The 20,615-nt window shown below is 34.9% G+C and overlaps 3 protein-coding genes across 3 annotated transcripts in view; 2 read left to right on the forward strand and 1 right to left on the reverse strand.

Moving 5' to 3' along the window:
• LOC111713028 (proton myo-inositol cotransporter) overlaps positions 1-7,335 on the reverse strand; it is a 30,259-nt gene extending 22,924 nt beyond the window's left edge. Inside the window, exons 1-2 of the mRNA XM_023487814.1 lie at positions 7,330-7,335; positions 2,369-2,419 (exon numbers count right to left, since the gene is read on the reverse strand). The gene's annotated coding sequence lies outside the window, so the exon portion shown is untranslated. The remainder of the gene's footprint in view (positions 1-2,368; positions 2,420-7,329) is intronic.
• Positions 4,045-6,912, forward strand: LOC111713025 (U6 snRNA-associated Sm-like protein LSm2). Its single transcript, XM_023487811.1, has 4 exons — positions 4,045-4,151; positions 4,834-4,911; positions 5,495-5,580; positions 6,823-6,912. The coding sequence occupies exons 1-4, from the start codon at positions 4,113-4,115 to the stop codon at positions 6,905-6,907; spliced, it is 288 nt and encodes a 95-aa protein (XP_023343579.1). The 5' UTR covers positions 4,045-4,112; the 3' UTR covers positions 6,908-6,912.
• A 3,236-nt stretch (positions 7,336-10,571) lies between the features above and the next one.
• Positions 10,572-20,227, forward strand: LOC111713029 (putative U5 small nuclear ribonucleoprotein 200 kDa helicase; the record flags this gene model as incomplete). The annotated part of the gene is given in 16 exon segments (XM_023487815.1): positions 10,572-10,879; positions 11,097-11,312; positions 11,479-11,598; positions 12,859-12,920; positions 13,260-13,326; positions 14,205-14,291; positions 15,196-15,325; positions 15,808-15,902; positions 16,502-16,611; positions 17,230-17,444; positions 18,522-18,525; positions 18,675-18,755; positions 18,757-18,826; positions 19,216-19,402; positions 19,618-19,671; positions 20,029-20,227. Coding segments are annotated over 16 exon segments (1,796 nt in total), but the record flags the coding sequence as incomplete, so codon positions are not given.
• Between the last annotated feature and the right edge of the window lie 388 nt (positions 20,228-20,615).

The raw sequence follows: 20,615 nt of genomic DNA on the forward strand, positions 1-20,615 counted from the left end.
TCATAGGAAACTATTATGTGAATTATCAAAATTTTCCAAAATTTTCCAAATGTACGCAGAGTATACGCAACTGCAATTAACTTTCCTTAATAAGTTGATGTTCAAGCAAGTAGTGAAATTATTTGCTAGATAACAACATTAATTTCACAGTTTTATATAAAAATAATAGAAAGATCAGGCGAGTATACTGGGGGGGGGGCAGTAGTTATCTAACCCCCGGGATTTATTGGTAAAGGTTGAAATCAGGTGTGGTAGGTGAAAAAATAACTTGCATCCCCATCTGCAAAGTGGTTAGTAAACCATTATAGCTATTTGCATTATGCAAGTATTTGCATTATGCAAGTATTTGCATTATGCAAGTATTTGCATTATGCAAGTATTTGCATTATGCAAGTATTTGCATTATGCAAGTATTTGCATTATGCAAGTGTTTGACATGTCTTCCCGCAACCCACATAAAGGCCAGGGGAAGACTACATTAGTAGAGGAGGGATGGGGGAGTATAATGAGGACGGAGGACTAAAGATAGTCTTCAGGAGACTACTCAGGACTCGTAATACAAAACTATACGAAGGGATAAATTAAAATGTATAGTCCTTGAATTGGGACTACAATGGGCTACATAGGGGACATGTAGTAGACATATTATGAAATAAAAGCATTCTTAAGGCCAGTGCAGAGCCGGGCAGAATCGCCCATGAGGGGCAAAAAAATGTCTGCGCTTCGCTCGATAACTTGAAACCCAAGATTGAAATCAGGGCGCAGTGCAACAACATGCATTGGACGGCCTTGATACTAAAACAAAACAAGTTAGAAATTGGCCACGATTCTATTTTGTATCGCCAATATCTGAACTCTTACAGTTTATCATTTATTTCTAGGCAAAATTTATAAGGCTAGTCTCCATGGGTTCTTTATGGGTTCTAATCTAGGGTTCTCTATGGGTTCTAGTCTAGGGTTCTCTATGGCTTCTACCCTAGGGTTCTTTATGGGTTCTAGTCTAGGGTTCTCTATGGGTTCTAGTCTAGGGTTTTGTATGGTTTCTAGTTTAGGGTTCTCTATAGGTTCTAGTCTAGGGTTCTCTGTGGGTTCTAGTCAAGGGTTCTTTGAGTTATAGTCTAGAGTTCTCTATAGGGTTCTCATAGGGTTCTCTACGGGTTCAAGTCTAGGGTTCTCTTTAGGTTCTAGTCAAGAGTCCTCTATGGGTTCTCTATGGTTTCTTGTCTAGGGTTCTCTATTGGTTCTCTATGGGTTCTCTATGGGTTCTAGTCGTTGGTTCTTTGTGAGTTCTAGTCTAGGGGTTTTTATGGGTTCTAGTCTAGAGTTCTCTATGGTTCTAGTCTAGGTTTCCCTATAGGTTATAGTCTAGGGTTCACTATGGGTTCTCGAAGGGTTCTAGTCTAGGGTTCTCTAGGGTTCTCGAAGGGTTCTCTTTGGGTTCTAGTCTAGGGTTCTCTACGGGTTCTCTTAGGGTTCTAGTCTAGGGTTCTTTATGGGTTCTAGTCTAGGGTTCTCTTTGGGTTCTAGGCTAGGGTTCTCTTTGGGTTCTAGGCTAGGGTTCTCTTTGGGTTCTAGTCTTGGGTTCTCTATGAGTTCTATTCTAGGGTTCTCTTTGGGTTCTAGTCTAGGGTTCTCTTTGGGTTCCAGTCTAGGGTTCTTTTTGGGTTCTAGTCTAGGGTTCTCTTTGGATTCTAGTCTAGCGTTCTTTATGGGTCTAGTCTAGGTGTCTCTTTGGGTTCTAGTCTAGGGTTCTCAATGAGTTCTAGTCTTGGGTTCTCTATGGGAATTCTATGGGTTATAGCTTGGGTTCTCTATGGGTTCTCTACAGGTTTTAGTCTAGAGTTCTCTATGGGTTCTAGTCAAGGGTTCTCTTTGGGTTCTAGTCTAAGGTTCTTTGTGGGTTCTAGTCTAAGGTTCTCTATGAGTATTCTATGGGTTAAAGTCTATGGTTCTCTTTGGGTCCTATAGTCTAAGGTTTTTCAATTGGATCTAGTCTAGTGTTCTCTATGGGTTCTAGTCAAGATTTCTCCCCCCACCGGTAAATAGAAAATTTATGTTATTTCTTTGATAAGGCTGTACATTTTAACATTTACATATGTAAACATTTAAATAAAAATATGCAAGTTTATTTATGTATGCATAATTTCAATGTCAAATACTAGAAGAAGAAAAACTAAATTTAAAAACAGATTTAAATATTCAAATTTTTTAAAGTTATGTATTGCCGGCATACCTATCACGTTCTAAAGATCGGAATGGAGAATTAATAAGAAAATAAATTCTGTGATAGATTAGCAGGTCTTCGCTAAAGTTTGAAAATTATTGTATTTTAGAAAATCCCCTAAAAGTTAAATTTAAAAATTCTCACCTTTGCGAATTTTTGCTGCAATCTCTTCAAACTCTTCATCCTCGTTATTGCCTGAGCATTGAATAAATAAATCAAAAGATCAGAGGAGAGATGAAATTTAATTCCAAAGAGAAAATTAAATATCAAGAGTGGGAGTTAGGAGGATGGAAGGGGGGAGGGAGGAGAGAAGGCTAATGATTCTGAAATATTTCAATTTTAATTTTTAAAAATTGGTTTTTAAGATAATACAATATGGTTATAGTATGGTTTTATTTTATGGCATTTGTTTTGATTTAAAAATCATTAGGGCAAAGCAAACAGAAACAAACTTTTTCAAAACAGAAAAACTATTTTCTCAGCTTATAAGAAATCAACTTTTCAACAGTTTGATCTTGAGACTAATTATACCTGAATTAAACCATGGATTGGAATAAACATGCGTACAATTGTACAGCAAATTCGTTTTGTTCTGTTTGTTTACTTGTTTACGTGTACTTTTTGAACTGTTGTGGAAATAAAAAACGATTTTTTATTAGAAAGAAACAAAGTTTTTCAACATAATATTAACCCTATTCCTGCAAGGGGGGGGCCAAATTGCCCCCCCCCCCCTGTAGTTTTTATTTTGTAGAAATCGTCGAAATTGTCGAAATCTGACCAAAATTCTTCATATCTCGGATAATATTGAAAGCACAAAAAAGGCAGAGCACATTTTGGAAATTTCAAAACTTGGGGTATTTTGTAATTATTATTATCTCCAGAATTTTCCTCCCAAAATTAGGTTTGATAAAAAATTCCGCAAATTATATTAAAGATCAAAGACGACATTCAACTCGTCTTGCAACTGTCATGTTAATTGTGAGACTGTATTTGAACGGAAAGAATCAGCATATATCACGTTATGTATGATGTGAAAGGTAGAATACTGGATACTATCTATTTATCTATTTTACAAATGAAAAAAAACACTTGAATCTTAAAGAGAGAGGCAGTTGAAAATGAACAGATCCACTTTATAAATATAAACGTATAATACAGGGGCCACTCAAGTTTTTAAAAATTGTATTAAAAAAGTAAATGTTCGTGGTACTACTAATAATTAAGCCTTTGCTCCTATACTCCTTTCAAGCTCATGATGTGAAAGAAGGTTGGTGGAATTTGTTAAAACTATTTTTTATCAAAAAAACTTTAGAAAAAGAGGGCAAAAAAGATGCGAGATTTTAAACTTAATGGAATTAAAGTTAAATCAATTTACTGGATTCAACATAAAATTTAAATTTCAGATAAAGTACTTGGAAGACAACATAGCGTCCCATATCATATTAGATTATCTCCAATTTTTAACACCTGAATACGTACATAATACTCGAAAAATCTAGCATTTTCTGCAAAAAAAAATTCTATTAGCCTTATTAAATTTTTCCAAATGATTCATTCATTTAGAACCATTGACGCGGTCTAATTTAATGGACACCCTTACTACATTTCCGTACAATCGAAGGATCTAAACGTCGTCTTCTAAAACACCCTGGACATGCCTTAAAAAAAGCCAGTATTAATAAAAGACGACTTTGATTTAAGTTCTCGAATGCCGCGGAGAGTTGTGAAGCGGCATAACAGAAATGGCGGCGTGTTGTTCAAAACGTTTTGAGTTCTTGAATTTGATTCGGCGACTCTTACATGTAATGACATCGCTTCAGAAAATTGTCGCTAACGACATGATATTCTTGTTTAATTCTTAGATATTTCAGATTTGTTGTGATATGCTATGTTATTCTATTCCTTCTTCAAATCCCTAGTTGGAAAGGTGAATTATCATTTTTTAAGTGGATTGTATTAATATGTTGGTAATTTCCTTATATACGATTTTTAGACCCCCTCCTATCAATTTTGTACATGGATCTTACATGTAAGACATTGATATAATTGATTATGTGGCCGCAACGCCCGGCCCTCTAGCCTGTCCTAGTCGCGACGCCTGGCCCCTTAGCCTGTCCTAGCCGCAGCGCCCAGCCCCCTAACCTGTTCTAGCCGCAGCGCGAGTCCCTAGACTTGCAAAGCTGCCACGCTCGGCCCCCTAGCCTGTCCTAGTCGCGACGCCTGGCCCCTTAGCCTTCCCTAGCCGCAGCGCCCGGCCCCCCTAGCCTGTTCTAGCTGCAGCACGGGCCTCGTAGACTTGCATAGCTGCCGCGCTCGGCAGCTTGCATAGCCGTGTCGCTCGGCCCAGAAATTGTCGTAACCTGACCTAACACTATAAAAATAATAAAAAATGAATAATTTTGTTGGAAATCAAGTGGTCATGAACAAAATTGATGAGGGGGGGTGTCCAAAATTCGTTTTCTAGGACACACTCTTCGGTCTTAATCGGGAATTTTGGGTCTGTCCTAGTATACGATTTTTGGACATCAAGACATCTTTCTTTAGGAATTTAACCACAATAAATTCTTCCAAAGCTTAATTACGTATCTAGAATAAACCAACTTGTTTAGGATGTTGTAGTTGAGCTAAAGAACGACCTCTCCATTTGTGGAACTCTTCATAGTGTAGATCAGTATCTTAACATCAAGGAATTACAATCTTTTATATATTTATATTTAATCGAGAATATATACATCAAAATGTACATTGCACAATGTATTTGTAATTTAATGCCTTATGTTATACAAATGCCTTTTGTTATACAAATGTTAGAAACGAGATGTTTTAAATTATTATCGGGTTTTTCTACAAATCCCCCTTCCCCTCCTGCAGTGCTTAGGATCCATTTGATTTTAATGCGGATCCGGATCCAGGTCAAAAAATAATTTTTGTTTTAGTTTTATCTTAAAACTATATGAACCATTCAGAAATGAGGAAATTTTTTATAATCTCTCTTTTTTCAAAAGTTGAGATTTGAGTTTTGGATTAAAAAGTTTTTTTTTTTTTGCAGTTTTTCGTTGATATTTTACCCCCTGGATCCGCATATTTTTGCGGACCCGGATCAAGGAAGCCAAAATCTTGCGGATCCGGATCCTAAGCACTGCCCTCCTGAATCGTCCACTTTCTTATTTCCTCCTGAGAATGTAAATTTCTCTCCCAAAGCGGGTGAGGGGGAACCATTTTGAATTATTTTAATATTATATTCCTGGATAAACAAAGATTTGAATGTAGTTGGTTGACATCTCTGTAACTAACCCTGACAAGCGTCCTCATATGCTCAGTGTTAAAAACTGCTTCATTCGTGGATCTGTTGTAAGGTAAAACCCTAAACTGTTGACTTGCTTTTTATGATAAGCTGTAAACGGTTGAAACGATTGGATCTGAATCAGTGAGTAAGGAATAGAAGGGAGTGACGCGGTTCGCCATACCATATGATTATACATGCTTTGCAGACGGGTACTTCATTTGTATATGAAATATTCAGAAAAGGTTATTGTATACGCGGTAATTGTACATCAGACAAATATTTCTTATTCAAATGGAGTACCCGTCTGCAAAGCATGTATAATCATATGGTAGGGCGAACCGCGTCAGTTATATCTCCCTTCTATTCCTTACTTTCTGATCTGAATGTTTCACAGGAGCAATCATGAACAGTTTGAATCCTAGAATATCAACTTATAGAGCTGCGCAAATTCTTACATAACAAGGGTTTATGTTTATTTTATTTTTTAAGAATTTTGAAGATCTGGGTAGGGAAAAAATATAATAAGACATGAAACATTCTGATCTATTTTACCCAAATATTTATTTATTTTGCCGTAAAAATCTTTTATTTTCTGCAATACAGCGGCTCAGTAATATGAGATATAATTACAAAAAATAAAGTAACAGATGCATGATATACGTACAGTAGATATAAGCCTAAAAAAACCCTAAAACGTACTTAACTACGGGGGGAGGGGGATAGTTTTTCAAAAAATATATATCACTGTTTTATTAGTTTAAAAAATCAAGTTTTAAACTTTTTAGTCTGGGAAAATTTTTTGTTAGTTATATGACATACGGTGAAGAGAAAGAGGTGCGCGAAGTGATCGGAGGGCACACTTGCTTAATGTATCTTATAGTATCCTCTTCAGCGCTGGGACAATTCAGTGAATAGTAGTTAAAACTTCTTCGTTATTTATTTTCTTGAAAATCATGTTTTTTTTGGAGTTTACTTAATTGGAGAAAATTAATTGTTTTTGAGTATTTGATAAAATCCCATTATATTGAAAATATTAACGCCTGCCAAAGTATATTTTAACACAGGTTATGGAATTACACATCACTTAATTTATATGTTTGTAGAGTGGACATCGATTTTACTCGGTGAATCTAAACGCAATTTTTTTTAAAAGTTTGCCTTAAAAGCTTTATATTTTACAAATAAACATCTTGGCATTTAAGTCGCAAGCTTATATTCCGCTCACAATTTGCTTATTTGTCAGCACGTATGAGTTAGACTAAAAAACCGGAGAGAGAAGGATGGGATAAGATTACCAAGCCCTGTTTTCTAGGTACGTTCAGCTGCCCGCGGACGAGATAGACACTCAGCTGCTCCAGGACGCTGCAAGGAAAGAAGCTGCTCAGAACAAAGCTTAGAGTAGTGAACATTGAAAAGCTAATTCTAAACAATAATTGACTGAAATCGTGATTATCAAGTGAAAGGTTTTTATTTGTTCTGTCTGGGAGAAAATTAAATTGTGAAGATGAGTTTTATGCTACAGCATTTACACAACGGTTGGCAGGTATTATATACGTTACAGTCTTCAATGTACAGAGCTATGCTTTACTTAAAAATATCCCTGAATCCTTTATTATTTTTGTTGACATGAACTATGAAGCCCCAACACGTTTTCTACAAATCTTCTAATATCCATGCTAAGGGGCCTTCTTCGCATACAAGAGAAATATTACGTTAAAACTTCTGTAATAATTGCTGATTTCACTATGAGGCTTAACGTTTAATTTAAATAATAATGGATCTCTTAATTTCTTCACCTTTTGACCATTGACCTCCTGACCTTTTAATTTATCGCTCTTTTGACCTATAAATTTATGGTTTATTGATGGGTGTTTATATCTTTTGACAATATTTTCCCCCCTTGAGGCTAGGCAATAGGCATGGCTTTAAGGTATAATGGCCCGAATTGTGGAAATAAATTCTGTTTAGGAAGTTTTTTGGGGAAAATGATGAAAAAGTCCGTTTTTTAAACTTGCCTTTTAATATCCAATTTGTCAGTTGTTTCTTCCCGATCAACANTGCCACCCCTGTATTGACCTATTAATTTATTTTTCTGTTTATCTACTGATAAATTTGCCCCAAATGACCTTTTGATATTGGCATAATTGGTCTATTGTTCTGTTTGGTTCATTGATTTTCCCCTATCGACCTATCAATGATGCCCTATCAACCTATTGACCTATCAATGATGCCCTATCAACCTATTGACCTATTGATGATGCCCTATCAATCTATTGACCGATTGATGATGCCCTATCAACCTATTGACCTATTGATGATGCCCTATCAACCTATTGACCTATTGATGATGCCCTATCAATCTATTGACCGATTGATGATGCCCTATCAACCTATTGATCTATTGATGATGCCCTATCAACCTATTGACCTAGTGATTATGCCCTATTAACCTATTGACCGATTGATGATGCCCTATCAACCTATTGACCTATTAATGATGCCCTATTAACCTGTTTACCTATTGACTCATTCATTATATTTAAGGTTGATCAGGCTATCCTGTCTGAAGAGGATCGTGTGGTGTGCATCAGGTGGGATTTCTTATTTAACTTTTTTTTGTTTCTTCCATTTAGTGCATATGATCCACAAGAGTTTGGCTTCCTGGATCTGGATCCGCAAAAATATGCGGATCCACGGATCCGGATCCAAGCCAAAAACTGAAAAAAAAATTATTCACGCTCAACCCCCAAATCTGAAAAAAAGAGAGATTATAAGAATTTTCTTATCTATGAATTGTTCATCAAGTTTTAGCTTGAAAATAAGTGAAAAAAAGATGAAAAATATTTTGACAATTCTGCTTTGTTAAAAAATCAGTAAATCTCACAGAAACCTGATGATCTGGATCCGGATCCGCATTAAAATTAAATAGAAGCATTGGTTTCATCATAATTTTTAAATTGTCCGTTAGTAATTAGTTTTCGTGAGAGAAAAAAAATCAAATAATTTTTTTTGCGGGCAATGGTTGAAAGAGCAGCTTCGATGTTATGTGCACTGTGCACGGGTTAAAAGAGCAGTGTCGATGTTATGTGCACTGCGCACGGATTGAAAGAGCAGCCTTGATGTTATGTGCACTGTGCACGGGTTGAAAGAGAAGCTTCGATGTTATGTAAGCTGCACTGTGCACGGGTTGAAAGAGCAGCGTCGACGTTATGTAAGCTGCACTGTGCACGGGTTGAAAGAGCAGCGTCGATGTTATGTGCACTGTGCACGAGTTGAATGAGCAGCTTCGATGTTATGTAGGCTGCACTGCGCACGGGTTGAAAGAGCAGCGTCGATGTTATGTAAGCTGCACTGTGCACGGGTTGAAATAGCAGCGTCGATGTTATGTGCACTGTGCACGAGTTGAATGAGCAGCTTCGATGTTATGTAGGCTGCACTGCGCACGGGCTGAGAGAGCAGCGTCGATGTTATGTAAGTTGCACTGTGCACGGGTTGAAAGAGTCATTTTTAGTGACCCTTCATTTAACTGACTGGATCCGGATTTAAAGTGCAAAATGGCATCAGAGACCGGTTAAAAAGTTACTTTTTACTCTCAAAACACAAATCTCAACTGTTTACTATTTAGCGAAAATTAAAACTTTACAAGCTCAGAATGTTTTAGCATAAAATAAGTGGAAAAGGAGAGAACAAGTAAAAATAAATCGGCAAATTTTAAAGAAATGTGTATGACCCGAATCCGGTTTTAGAGCTAGATATTTTTTTTTAGATGGCGGGTCCAGAATATTTCGTAAAAAAAATTTTACAATATTTTAAATTTCTTTATGATATCAGACGGAAACATTTTGCGACTTATATACTTCTTGTTTTTCATTCTTTCTTCTTGATCGTCCATTACTCGTCCATCCTTCAATCATACTTCGGCTAATTTTGAAAAAATTTTGGATGTCCTGCAGCTAGCCAAATTGCAAGAATTATTCTAAACATTGAATTATACTGTATCCCCTCTGCTGATGATTTGTTTGGCTTGTTCAAATTCTAAACTCAAAAGGAAAATTTTATTTATTTTTATTTTAAGAAAGATATTTTAAATGCTTGATTTTGACTGTAGAATAATTTGTGAAGATGTACGAGTTGTACGACCCCTGCACCATCATGTTCTTCTTCAGGTAGAAATTGGTACAGGTTTCATTGTACATTACAGTACTGTTCAATATGCATTCTAAGTTGGATAGTACAATGTACAGTGTACACAATAGAACCTGAACAATACACGTTACACATGTTGGATTGGGAAATTATGCATTGGAACAATTTTAATGAAATTATTTAATTAAATTATTTTAAATGATTTATTTTCTTTATTTTTTTGTCTTCTCTTTTTGGACTTCAGGTCATGTGTTTTTAAAAAAGTAAATGAATTTAAAATTAATTTTGCTGAAAATATTTATTTGTAGGAATAAGCATATCATGATTGATTTGGGAACTGGTAACAACAATAAGATCAATTGGGCTATGGAAGACAAGCAGGTTGTTTTTTCTATAAATATACTTTTTCGAATCCTCAAACTAGATCCAGAAATTAATATCCGGGTTTAACTTATTGAATTTTTAAAAAATTAATATTACTGAAAATGGTTTGTATTTAGTTTTCTAAATGCGACCTATTTAAACAAAAAAATTATTTTCAAATTTTTGTTTTATTTTTTTTTCACTTATTTTTATCCTAAAACGTAATGAACCGTTCAGAAATGAGGAAATTTTTAAAATCTCTCTTTTTTCAAAAATTCAGATTTGGGTTTTATGAGTAATAGTTTTTTTTGCAGTTTTTGGTTGATATTTTACCCCTTGGATCCGGATCCGTGGATCCGCATATTTTTGCGGATCCGGATCCAGGAAACCAAAATCTTGCGGATCCAATGGATCCGGATCCTAAGCACTGCCTTGAAATCTGTCTCTGATCCAGGAGCTGGTTGATATTATCGAGACTGTGTACCGAGGAGCGAGGAAGGGACGAGGTCTGGTAGTCTCACCCAAGGACTACTCCACCAAGTACAGATACTAGTCCAGTATTCTGTCAGGAGACTACTCCTAAATTCCTAACTAGAGATAGCTACGAATTTCTGCTTAATGACCGCCACTGTTTAAAAGACTCATTTATTTCTTTTATTTTTTCTTCAACTTTAAACTCAAACTTTTATTTCGACCCTTTTTTCTTTAAAATGTTCAAATTTGAATTTTTGATATTTCAGAGTTTCAGTTAAAAATCCAATATGGCGGATCAGACCGCTAGGTCTTTGCAGTACGAGTACAAGGCGAACTCGAATCTTGTATTACAAGCTGATCTTAGGCTCATCGAGCGAAGAGCAAAGGTATTTATTTTGTCAAAAAGATATGATCCTCCAACCGGCCCCCCTTAAAAAAAAACCTTTTCCAAATGTATTTTAACCAGAAAAAAGTTTAAAATTTGAGTCTTAAGGTTTTACTCTAAAACAAAAATGCTCCAAATTATAACGTTCAGCAAAGTTTTCCTTGAACTTTCGTCAGCCATTTTGTCGCTACCTCATAAACCGTTTTTATTCTTTGTAGGATGAAGCTACAGGTGAAGTGCACTCCCTGGTGGGGAAAATGGTGGGAACGAAGATGGGAGACAGATATCTCCGGGATAAACCGAAGAAGAGCGACGAGAAGAGGGAGAAGAGACAGAAGAGAGACGAGGCCCAGCAGAAGTTCAAGGGCGGGAAGGCCCAGCTGACCGACAAGTTGAGCGAGGTTGCCGGAGTATTCTATACACCCAAAACACAGGTAACACATGAACAATGAACATACCATACTGGACTAGTAAGGAGGTGGCTTCGGTCACTGCTGGCCTAGACCTTGACATGTTGGTTAATCAACTGTTAAATTAACTTCCGTTCTTTGGCGGTTATTTTTCAAGTTCTATACTCTTAACTATTTCTATTCTCTTTAGGAGACTAAACAGACCTACGAGATCCTTCTCTCCTTTATACAGGAGGCACTGGGTGACCAGCCCAGGGATATCTTGGCCGGAGCAGCCGACGAGATTCTTATGTCTCTTAAGAACGATAAGGTACAGGGTGTTCCACTTAGCATGATAAGGTACAGGGTGTCCCACTAAACATGATAAGGTACAAGGTGTTCCACTAAACATGAAAAGGTACAGGGTGATCCACTAAACATGATAAGGTACAAGGTGTTCCACTAAACATGATAAGATACAGGGTGTTCCACTGAACATAAGGTACAGGGTGTTCCACTAAACATGATAAGGTACAGGGTATTCCACTAAAACATGATAAGGTACAGGGTGTTCCACTAAACATGATATGGTATAGGGTGTCCCAATTAACATGATATGGTACAGGGTGTCCCACTAAACATGATAAGGTACAGGGTGATCCACTAATCATGATAAGGTATAAGGTGTTCCACTTAACATGATATGGTACAGGGTGTCCCAATTAACATGATAAGGTACAGGGTGTACCACTAAAACATGATAAGGTATATGGTGTTCCACAAAACATGATAAGGTATATGGTGTTCCACTAAACATAATATGGTATAGGGTGTTCCACTAAACATGACATGGTACAGGAAATGTGGTCTGGCTTGTTTCTGCTTTTAATTAAATTGAAATAAAAGTATTTCGTTTAATTCTTATTTTAAACATACCACAGTAAATGTTTAAATGTTCAAATTGTAAATAAATTCATCGTTTGATCATAGTTGCCCCCTGTTCTTAAATTTTAAGTTTGGCTTNGTTCTAAAACTTTTATAATGTTCTTAACAAAAAAAATTTTCAACATTTTCATCAAAATTCTTGTAATACCTTCAAAAATAAGAAGAAGAAAAAATTAATCACGTTAAGAGTTTTATGAGTAATTGCCCCCAGGCTCTCACAACAAAAGGCCAGTAAAGAAGAGAAGCTAGAAATTCAGAATTCTCAGATATTTTTCATCTAACTATTAGACTAACGAGGATCTGCATCAAACTATCATACTTAGACGTGTCTGCGAGAACATTTGGAATGAGAGCTATTGATTTTACAACATTTTTCTTTTTTAAACATTACACCCTATTTTTTAACTATGCAGTACTGTACAGTATTACGTTAAACAACTTAAGTATTTTTTAGATTTTTGCTGAAATGATATTTTTTAAACATAAATTAGACATATTCTCCACCAAAGTACAAATTTTGAACTTTCAAAGAAAATATTAAAATTTTTTATATATGAAGAAGTAAATATTTTTGACAAAAAAAGAATTTTTTTCTCTCCAATTTTTGTGAGATTTAAAATTTTTTATTAAAAATCCCGTTAATTAGGTGTCGAGCAAGGAAAAGAAAAAAGAGACAGAGGCATTTCTGGGCCCTTTGGCAGAAGAAAGGTAACATCTATATATATACTTTGCTTGTGGTTTTTTGTTTGTATCCAAGCCGATCCGGACCCAAATTTTTTGTGGAACCTTATATGACCTCAGGGAAGGTTTATGGATGCTAAGAATTACAAAAAGTTGTCTCCAAAAAAATTTGATTATCGTAAAACTTTCGTGAAAAAAATTCACGAGAAAAATTGTAAATGTGTACATGTTTTTATTTTTTTTATAGAGATATAGCTGAAAGATTAAGCAGTAATTAAAAGTTGAACTAGAAGATCTAATAGCCAAGTGATATATTAATGAATTCTGGAAGACTTCTTGTTCTGAAATCTACCTGATATGATTTAGGTTTGCACTGCTGGTCAACCTGGGGAAGAAAATTACAGATTTCGGCCATGATCCGAATGTAAATAAGGTAAATAAATTATCCATGTACTCCGGTAGGATACAGAGGATTCTGGGGATAGGTGGTTAGCTGGGAGCAACCTGGGAGCATTCGTGCTGTCAGGAAGGAGTAAAAGATAGATGAATAGTATGCATTATGCAGTATCAGGGTCCCCTGTAGTATATTTGGACTGAATATGGAAAATTGACAGTTAACCCTATTTAGCTGAGAATGGTTAGAAAAGGCCAAAAATGGCGGGGAAAACAGTAAAATGGCTAAAATACTAAAATTTCGTATTTGAGTAAGTTTTAACCTATTGCTTCCTAAAAAATGTGTCGCACATCTGGGAAGTTTTAGGGTAAAACTAGCTCAAATGCGAAATTTTAGCATTCTAAAATAATTTTCCTAAATGGGCCAGCCATTTCACTGTTTTTCCGCCATTTTTTAACCTTTTTAACCATTCTAGGCTAAACAGGGCTAATTCTGTCAATTTTTAAGGGATTTTGTAATTTCATTTTGAGTTTATTGTATGGGTAGGAGGGAGTAAGGAATAGAAGGAGATATAACTGACGCGGTTCGCCCTACCATATGATTATACATGCTTTGCAGACGGGTACTTCATTTGAATAAGAAATATTTGTCTGATGTACAATTACTGCGTTTACAATAACCTATTCTGAATATTTCATATACAAATGGAGTACCCGTCTGCAAAGCATGTATAATCATATGGTAGGGCGAACCGCGTCAGTTATATCTCCTTTTATTCCTTACTCCCTAATGGGTAGTAGGACATCACAAAAACTGATTGATTGCGTGATTGATTGATTGATTGATTGATTGATTGATTGATTGATTGATTCATTGATAAATAAGAAAAGAGACTCGTTTAAAGATGTTTAATTAAGGACGAGGGTATAGATGAGACCTACGGTATACCTGTACAGTTTGATAACTATGAGGAGGAGGGGGATGGAGAGGATGTATATGGCGAGGTAGGTGCTTAGGATCCGGATCGGAAATAAATAGTTATTGATTAATCAAGGTTTAGCATAAAAATATGCAAATTGAAAAACTAAAATATCATTTATTTGATCTAAAAATCAGTAAATCTTGAAAAAAATGTTCCTGACCTCCAGGATCTATTTTTTTCAACTTTCATTATTTAAATGAAGCCTGACCTGGATTCGGATCTATTTTTTCAACTTTCATTATTTAATTGAAATGAATCCTATTCCTAAACATTGACTAGAATTTTTCATAAAACTCAATGCAATGCAAGGATCCAATTCGTTGTAATGCAGACTCTGGATCTGTCCTTAAAAAAAATTAAAGAAAAATTATCCAGTCACTTTTAACACATAAATTTTCCTTTCTGTCACTTACCCGCCGACAGTGAATTTTATCGGTTTCCTTTTATTCATCTACCCCATAGCAAATGCACCCCCTCTCAGTTGCCTAAAACAGATATTTTTATGCAAGGTTATAAGGCAAGGAAAGTTATTTCAGAGGTGTACGCATCTTTTGTAATGCAGTGTACTGTCTCTGGGCTGTAATGTAAACACAAGACGGATGTCGAACCCTGACATGGGATCCATCTTCCACATAAAAAAATAAAAGAAATATTCTGGTCAAAGGAAACTATTATGTGAATTATTAAAATTATCAAAATTTAATGCTTTTAACCCTTAGATACCAAACAATCACTAATGCATCTATTCTTTTTACAAATTCCGCCCAGAGAGAACTGGCTTCAATATGTACGCAGAGTATACGCAACTGCAATTAACTTTCCTTGAATTATAACCTTGCTTTTATGATTATTCGAACATACGATCACAAGCGAATCGGATTAACCTAAGAAAAGTGCCCAGGTCTGGATTGAAATGGATTGTTCAGGTTCGAGGGGAGAGAGGAGAAGATTCTGACGAGGATATGAGTGAGGATGAACCAATGCTAGGCGAGGATACTGGAATACGAGGATATTCGGATGTCAAGTCTAGTGATTCATTCGCTAAAAATGAGAAAGGTAATCTGGCAAATACTAATTTTTAAAACTTTTATTCCGTTACGATTCAAAGCTAAACCTAAATATAAAATTAACTTAAGTTATGACATATTTTTGTTTTTTTCTTTTGGTTTTTGTTACTGTTTGAAAGGTAATCCACCAAAAAAAATATTCGAACTTTTGTTCCGTTTCCACAATTCACATGGAAGCCTAAATAAAGTTTAATAATACTGGTATATTTATCTTTGTTTTTCTATTCGTGTACTAAAGCTTTGGAGGAAAATCTCAAAAGTAAAATTTAAACTTAAAAAAAAAAAATTTATATCAGTTTTTACTGTGAAGGTTACTGGTTAATGTTAATGTTAATGTTAATGTTAATGTTAATAATAAGGTTAAGGTTAAGGTTAAGGTTAAGGTTAAGGTTAAGGTTAAGGTTAAGGTTTAGGTTAAGGTTTTAAGGTTAAGGTTTTAAGGTTATTGTTATTGTTATTGTTTTTATCTAGGTTTACATCCTCTGGATATTGATGCTCACTGGTTGCAGAGAAAGCTGAGTAAATATTATGAGGAGGCAATAACAAGCCAGAAGAAAAGCATTGAGGTGAATAGAGAAATAGTTGAACTAGTAAATAGTTAGTTTAAGTTATTAAGCTCAAGTTAGTTTGCTAGTTGTTAAGTTCTAACAAGGAGCTTAAGTTAGTTAGCTAGTTATTAAGTTCTAACAAGGAGTTCAAGTTAGTTAGCTAGTTATTAAGTTCTAACACGGAGTTCAAGTTAGTTAGCTAGTTATTAAGTTCTAACAAGGAGTTCAAGTTGTTAGCTAGTTATTAAGTTCTAACAAGGAGTTCAAGTTAGTTAGCTAGTTATTATGTTCTAACACGGAGTTCAAGTTAGTTAGCTAGTTATTAAGTTCTAACAAGGAGTTCAAGTTAGTTGGCTAGTTATTAAGTTCTAACACGGAGTTCAAGTTAGTTGGCTAGTTATTAAGTTCTAACAAGGAGTTTAAGTAAGTTAGCTAGTTGTAAGTTCTAACAAGGAGTTCATGTTATTTAGCTAGTTATTAAGTTCAAACAAGGAGTTCAAGTTAGTTGGCTAGTTATTAAGTTCTAACAAGGAGTTTAAGTTAGTCTGTTAGTAGGTTAAGTTAGTTGTTAAGTAGTTAGTCAAATGTTTAAAGGATTCTGCATCTCTCTACTCTAGGTTCTGGAGATCCTACAGAAGTCTGATAATCAGCGAGAGTTAGAAAATCAGCTTGTTCTCCTTCTAGGATACGATTGTTTTGATTTCATCAAGATGCTTTTAAAAAACAGGTTTTCATGATTTTAACTAAAATATTCTGCAATCTGCACCCTTAATTTTAATTTTGATTTAATTACAATTAAATTTTGATTTGATGACGATTCTAGGATAACTTACCTTGGAAATGTACTGTACCCTCGTACTCTAGGAATATTATATTGTACTTCACCCTTGTATTCTTGGAATATGATAATATACAGCACACTTGTACGCATGATAACGTACAGCACACTTGTATTCTAGTTATATGATAATGTACTTAACCCTTTTATTCTAGGAATATGATAATGTACTGTATCCTTGTACTCAAGGAATATGATAATGTACTTCATCCTTGTACTTTAGGAATATGATAATGTAGAGCACACTTTTACTCTAGAAATATGATAATGTACAGCACACTTGTACACTTGGAATATGATAATGTACTGCACCCTTGTACTCCAAGAGCAAGATAATGTGCTGCCCCTTGTACAGGAACAAAATAATGTACTGCACCCTTGTACTCTAGTAACATGATAATGTACTGCACACTTAAATATGATTATGTACTGAACCCTTGTACCCAAGAAATATAATAATGTACTGCACACTTGAATATGATAATTTACTGTACCCTTGAACTCTAGGAACATGATAATGTACTGCACCCTGCTGGCTAGCGCCCAGAGTGAGATAGAGAAGACGTCCATCCGCGCGAAGATGTCCCAAGATCCCGACCTTGTAAGTATTCTCAAACAGTTGGAAGGAGAAGGAGGAGATGAAGAAGGAGCAGGAGGAGGTTTACAGAAAACATCTAAAGGAGGGAATCGTGAGAGTCAAATGTGCGAGGAGGTTGCTAGGTAAAAATACGATTTAATTAATGATTTTTATTAGTTATTGTTCAAGTACATTACACCAATTTCTACGGTACGAAATAAAATTATTCTTTTTTGGCGAGCGCATGATATACATGATATGAAACGAATAAATTGTATAGATTTTGTAGTTATATGTATTTTCTATAAATTCGTCGGATATACCGGTTATATTTTTATGAAATGTTCGAATCTACTGTTTTTGGTAATATAGTTATATTTTCATGAAATGTTCGAATCTACTGTTCTTGGTAATATAGTTATATTTTCATGAAATGTTCGAATCTACTGTTCTTGGTAATATAGTTATATTTTCATGAAATGTTCGAATCTACTGTTCTTGGTAATATAGTTATATTTTCATGAAATGTTCGAATCTACTGTTCTTGGTAATATAGTTATATTTTCATGAAATGTTCGAATCTACTGTTCTTGGTAATATAAGTGTTCTAGTACTGAACTAGATATTGACGTCAAATATATGCAGACAAATTAGATCTGAAGTATGGTAAAACTTAGAAATAAGTTATCTAATAGATAATAGAAATGCATTTTTTATCAAGATGTTTTTGTGAGAATTTACGCCCTTGTCAAGTTACGTTAAAAAGGGATTGCAGGGGAAACTACACTTAATTTAAAAATGTTGGCATGTCCTATAACCTTGAAACCTTTTGGTTGAGTAACAAAAAGGTAGAAATACTTGTTCTTCGATCCAAAACTAGTATACTTGAATACTGACAATTTCCGTAATATTTTCTGAAACCTTAATCTGCAAAAGATAACTAAAATTTGAAGATACAATTTTCAGCTCCATGATTATGGATATCTCATTTATCCTTATATGAGATTTTCAGCTCCATGATTATGGATATCTCATTTATCCTTATATATGTTCTAAACCTAACCCTAAATAAATACTAATTTAATTGAAAATTGTTGAAAAAGTAAAATTGAAAGGGGGGGCAAATATCGTTCTCTAGGACGGAACCCAGACACTATTATAATTATATTTAATAGACGCAAATCATGCTCAATTATTTTTTTCTATTTTTTTTTTCATATAGGGATGTAGATATTTAAGAATTACACCTGGGAGGGGGGGAGGGTCAAAGTAACTTTTTAATTTTACATATCTATTATCTACAGACCTATACTTTAGTTAGTAAATTATATAAATCTTAATTCCAAACTTTTGTTGAAATTGTATTTTTATGCAGGAAGCAGAAGAAAGGATATGAGGAGGTTCATGTCCCTGCTCTTAAACCTAAACCGTTTGGTGCTGACGAGCAATTGAGAGTTTACCAGCATGACCCAGCCCGTCTTCAAGGGATTTAAGGCTATCAATAGAATACAGTCCAGGCTCTACAAAGTATAAATTATTGCTTTATATTTTAGTATTTTCCTAATAGCGCCCAGTTTCGGTGGAAAGATTGAAAAACTAAAAACTTGCCAAAAGTAGAAAACCNGCGCTCAGTTTCGAATGAAAAACTGAAAAACTAAAAACTTGCCAAAATTAGAAAACTTAAGTTTTCAATCATTCTTATTTGAACGAGTTTGTTCCATTCCATGTCATAAGCATACAAACCTTAAACTTTTTTTTAACCTTAATTACTTCTAATTCTTAATTACCTATTATTTTATAATTTATTTTATTAATTAAGGAATCGAGTTTTCTAATCTTTATATCTTTGCAACCAAATGTCGTAGACCTCAGATATTTCAAACTAAGAATTCTGTTAAAAATTCCTTTTCTTCTAGGCCTGTATGGAGTCTGACGAGAACCTGCTGTTGTGCGCCCCGACAGGCGCTGGTAAGACTAACGTGGCGCTGCTGACAATGCTCCATGAGATCGGGAAGCATGTGAACGAGGATGGGAGCATCAACGCAGATAATTTTAAGATTATCTATGTTGCGCCTATGCGGTCTCTAGTACAGGAGATGACAGGTCAGTGAATCAATCAATCATTTTTGTTTTTTATCCGAAGTATGACAATGCACTTTTGTCGCTTTTTTTTCACTCATAAAATTATTTTTTAGCATTTAAATTAAAAAGCGTCCACCGTAGGGTTTAACAGTCGAACATTTTTTACATGCGGAATTCAAACCTTTTTCTGGAAAATAATTATTTGATTGATTCTACTTTAATAATATATATTTTAGGAAACTTCGGGAAACGTCTGGCAAAATATAATATTACGGTTTCTGAACTGACAGGTTAATTTACTTTGGGATTTACAGTTTTTACGATTTTTGGCTGTAACGGAATTGTTTTTATTAAAACAATTTAATACCTTAAAAATTTTGTATTTCAATTCGAATATTTAGGGAATAATCAACTATTTCATCTGTTTAGGGGATAATCAACTATTTCATCTGTTTAGGGAATAATCAACTATTTCATCTGTTTAAGGGATAATCAACTATTTCATCTGTTTAGGGAATAATCAACTATTTCATCTGTTTAGGGGATAATCAACTATTTCATCTGTTTAGGGGATAATGAAATATTTATCTGTTTCTAATCACCTATTTCATCTGTTTAGGGGATAATCAACTATTTCATCTGTTAAGGGGATAATCAGTTGACCAAGGAGCAGATTGCACAGACCCAGATTATTGTGTGTACCCCTGAGAAGTGGGATATTATCACCAGGAAAGGGGGGGAAAGAACCTACACTCAACTCGTCAAACTCGTCATCTTTGACGAAATCCATCTTCTTCATGACGAGCGTGGTCCTGTATTGGAGACTCTAGTTGCTCGATCCATTAGGTGAGTTTTCCCTCGTCTTGCTAACCCTCCATATAAAGATGATTAATTCCCGATTGTCAACGGTACCCTTAAAAGCTTTGTCTGATCAAGTATTTGTTTCTTAAACCCGTTCAATCTCATTTGCGACGGTTTCTTACACATTTTATCAGATTAAGGTGTTCAAGGGTACCGTTGTAAACCGGGCATTGACATCTTAGCATGTAGGGTTGACATGCATTTTCTTAAGTGTAATAAATCAAAATATCTCCAGGATGTTGCTACTTTCCTACGTGTAAACCCGAAAACCGGTTTGTTCTATTTTGACAACAGTTTCAGACCAGTTCCTCTAGAACAGCAGTTCATTGGTAAATATAGTTAAAATAAAATATATGCTCTAATTTAGACCGGG

This window comes from Eurytemora carolleeae, unplaced genomic scaffold (genome assembly GCF_000591075.1).
Source record: "Eurytemora carolleeae unplaced genomic scaffold, Eaff_2.0 scaffold1345, whole genome shotgun sequence".
In the NCBI taxonomy this organism is placed as follows: domain Eukaryota; kingdom Metazoa; phylum Arthropoda; class Copepoda; order Calanoida; family Temoridae; genus Eurytemora; species Eurytemora carolleeae.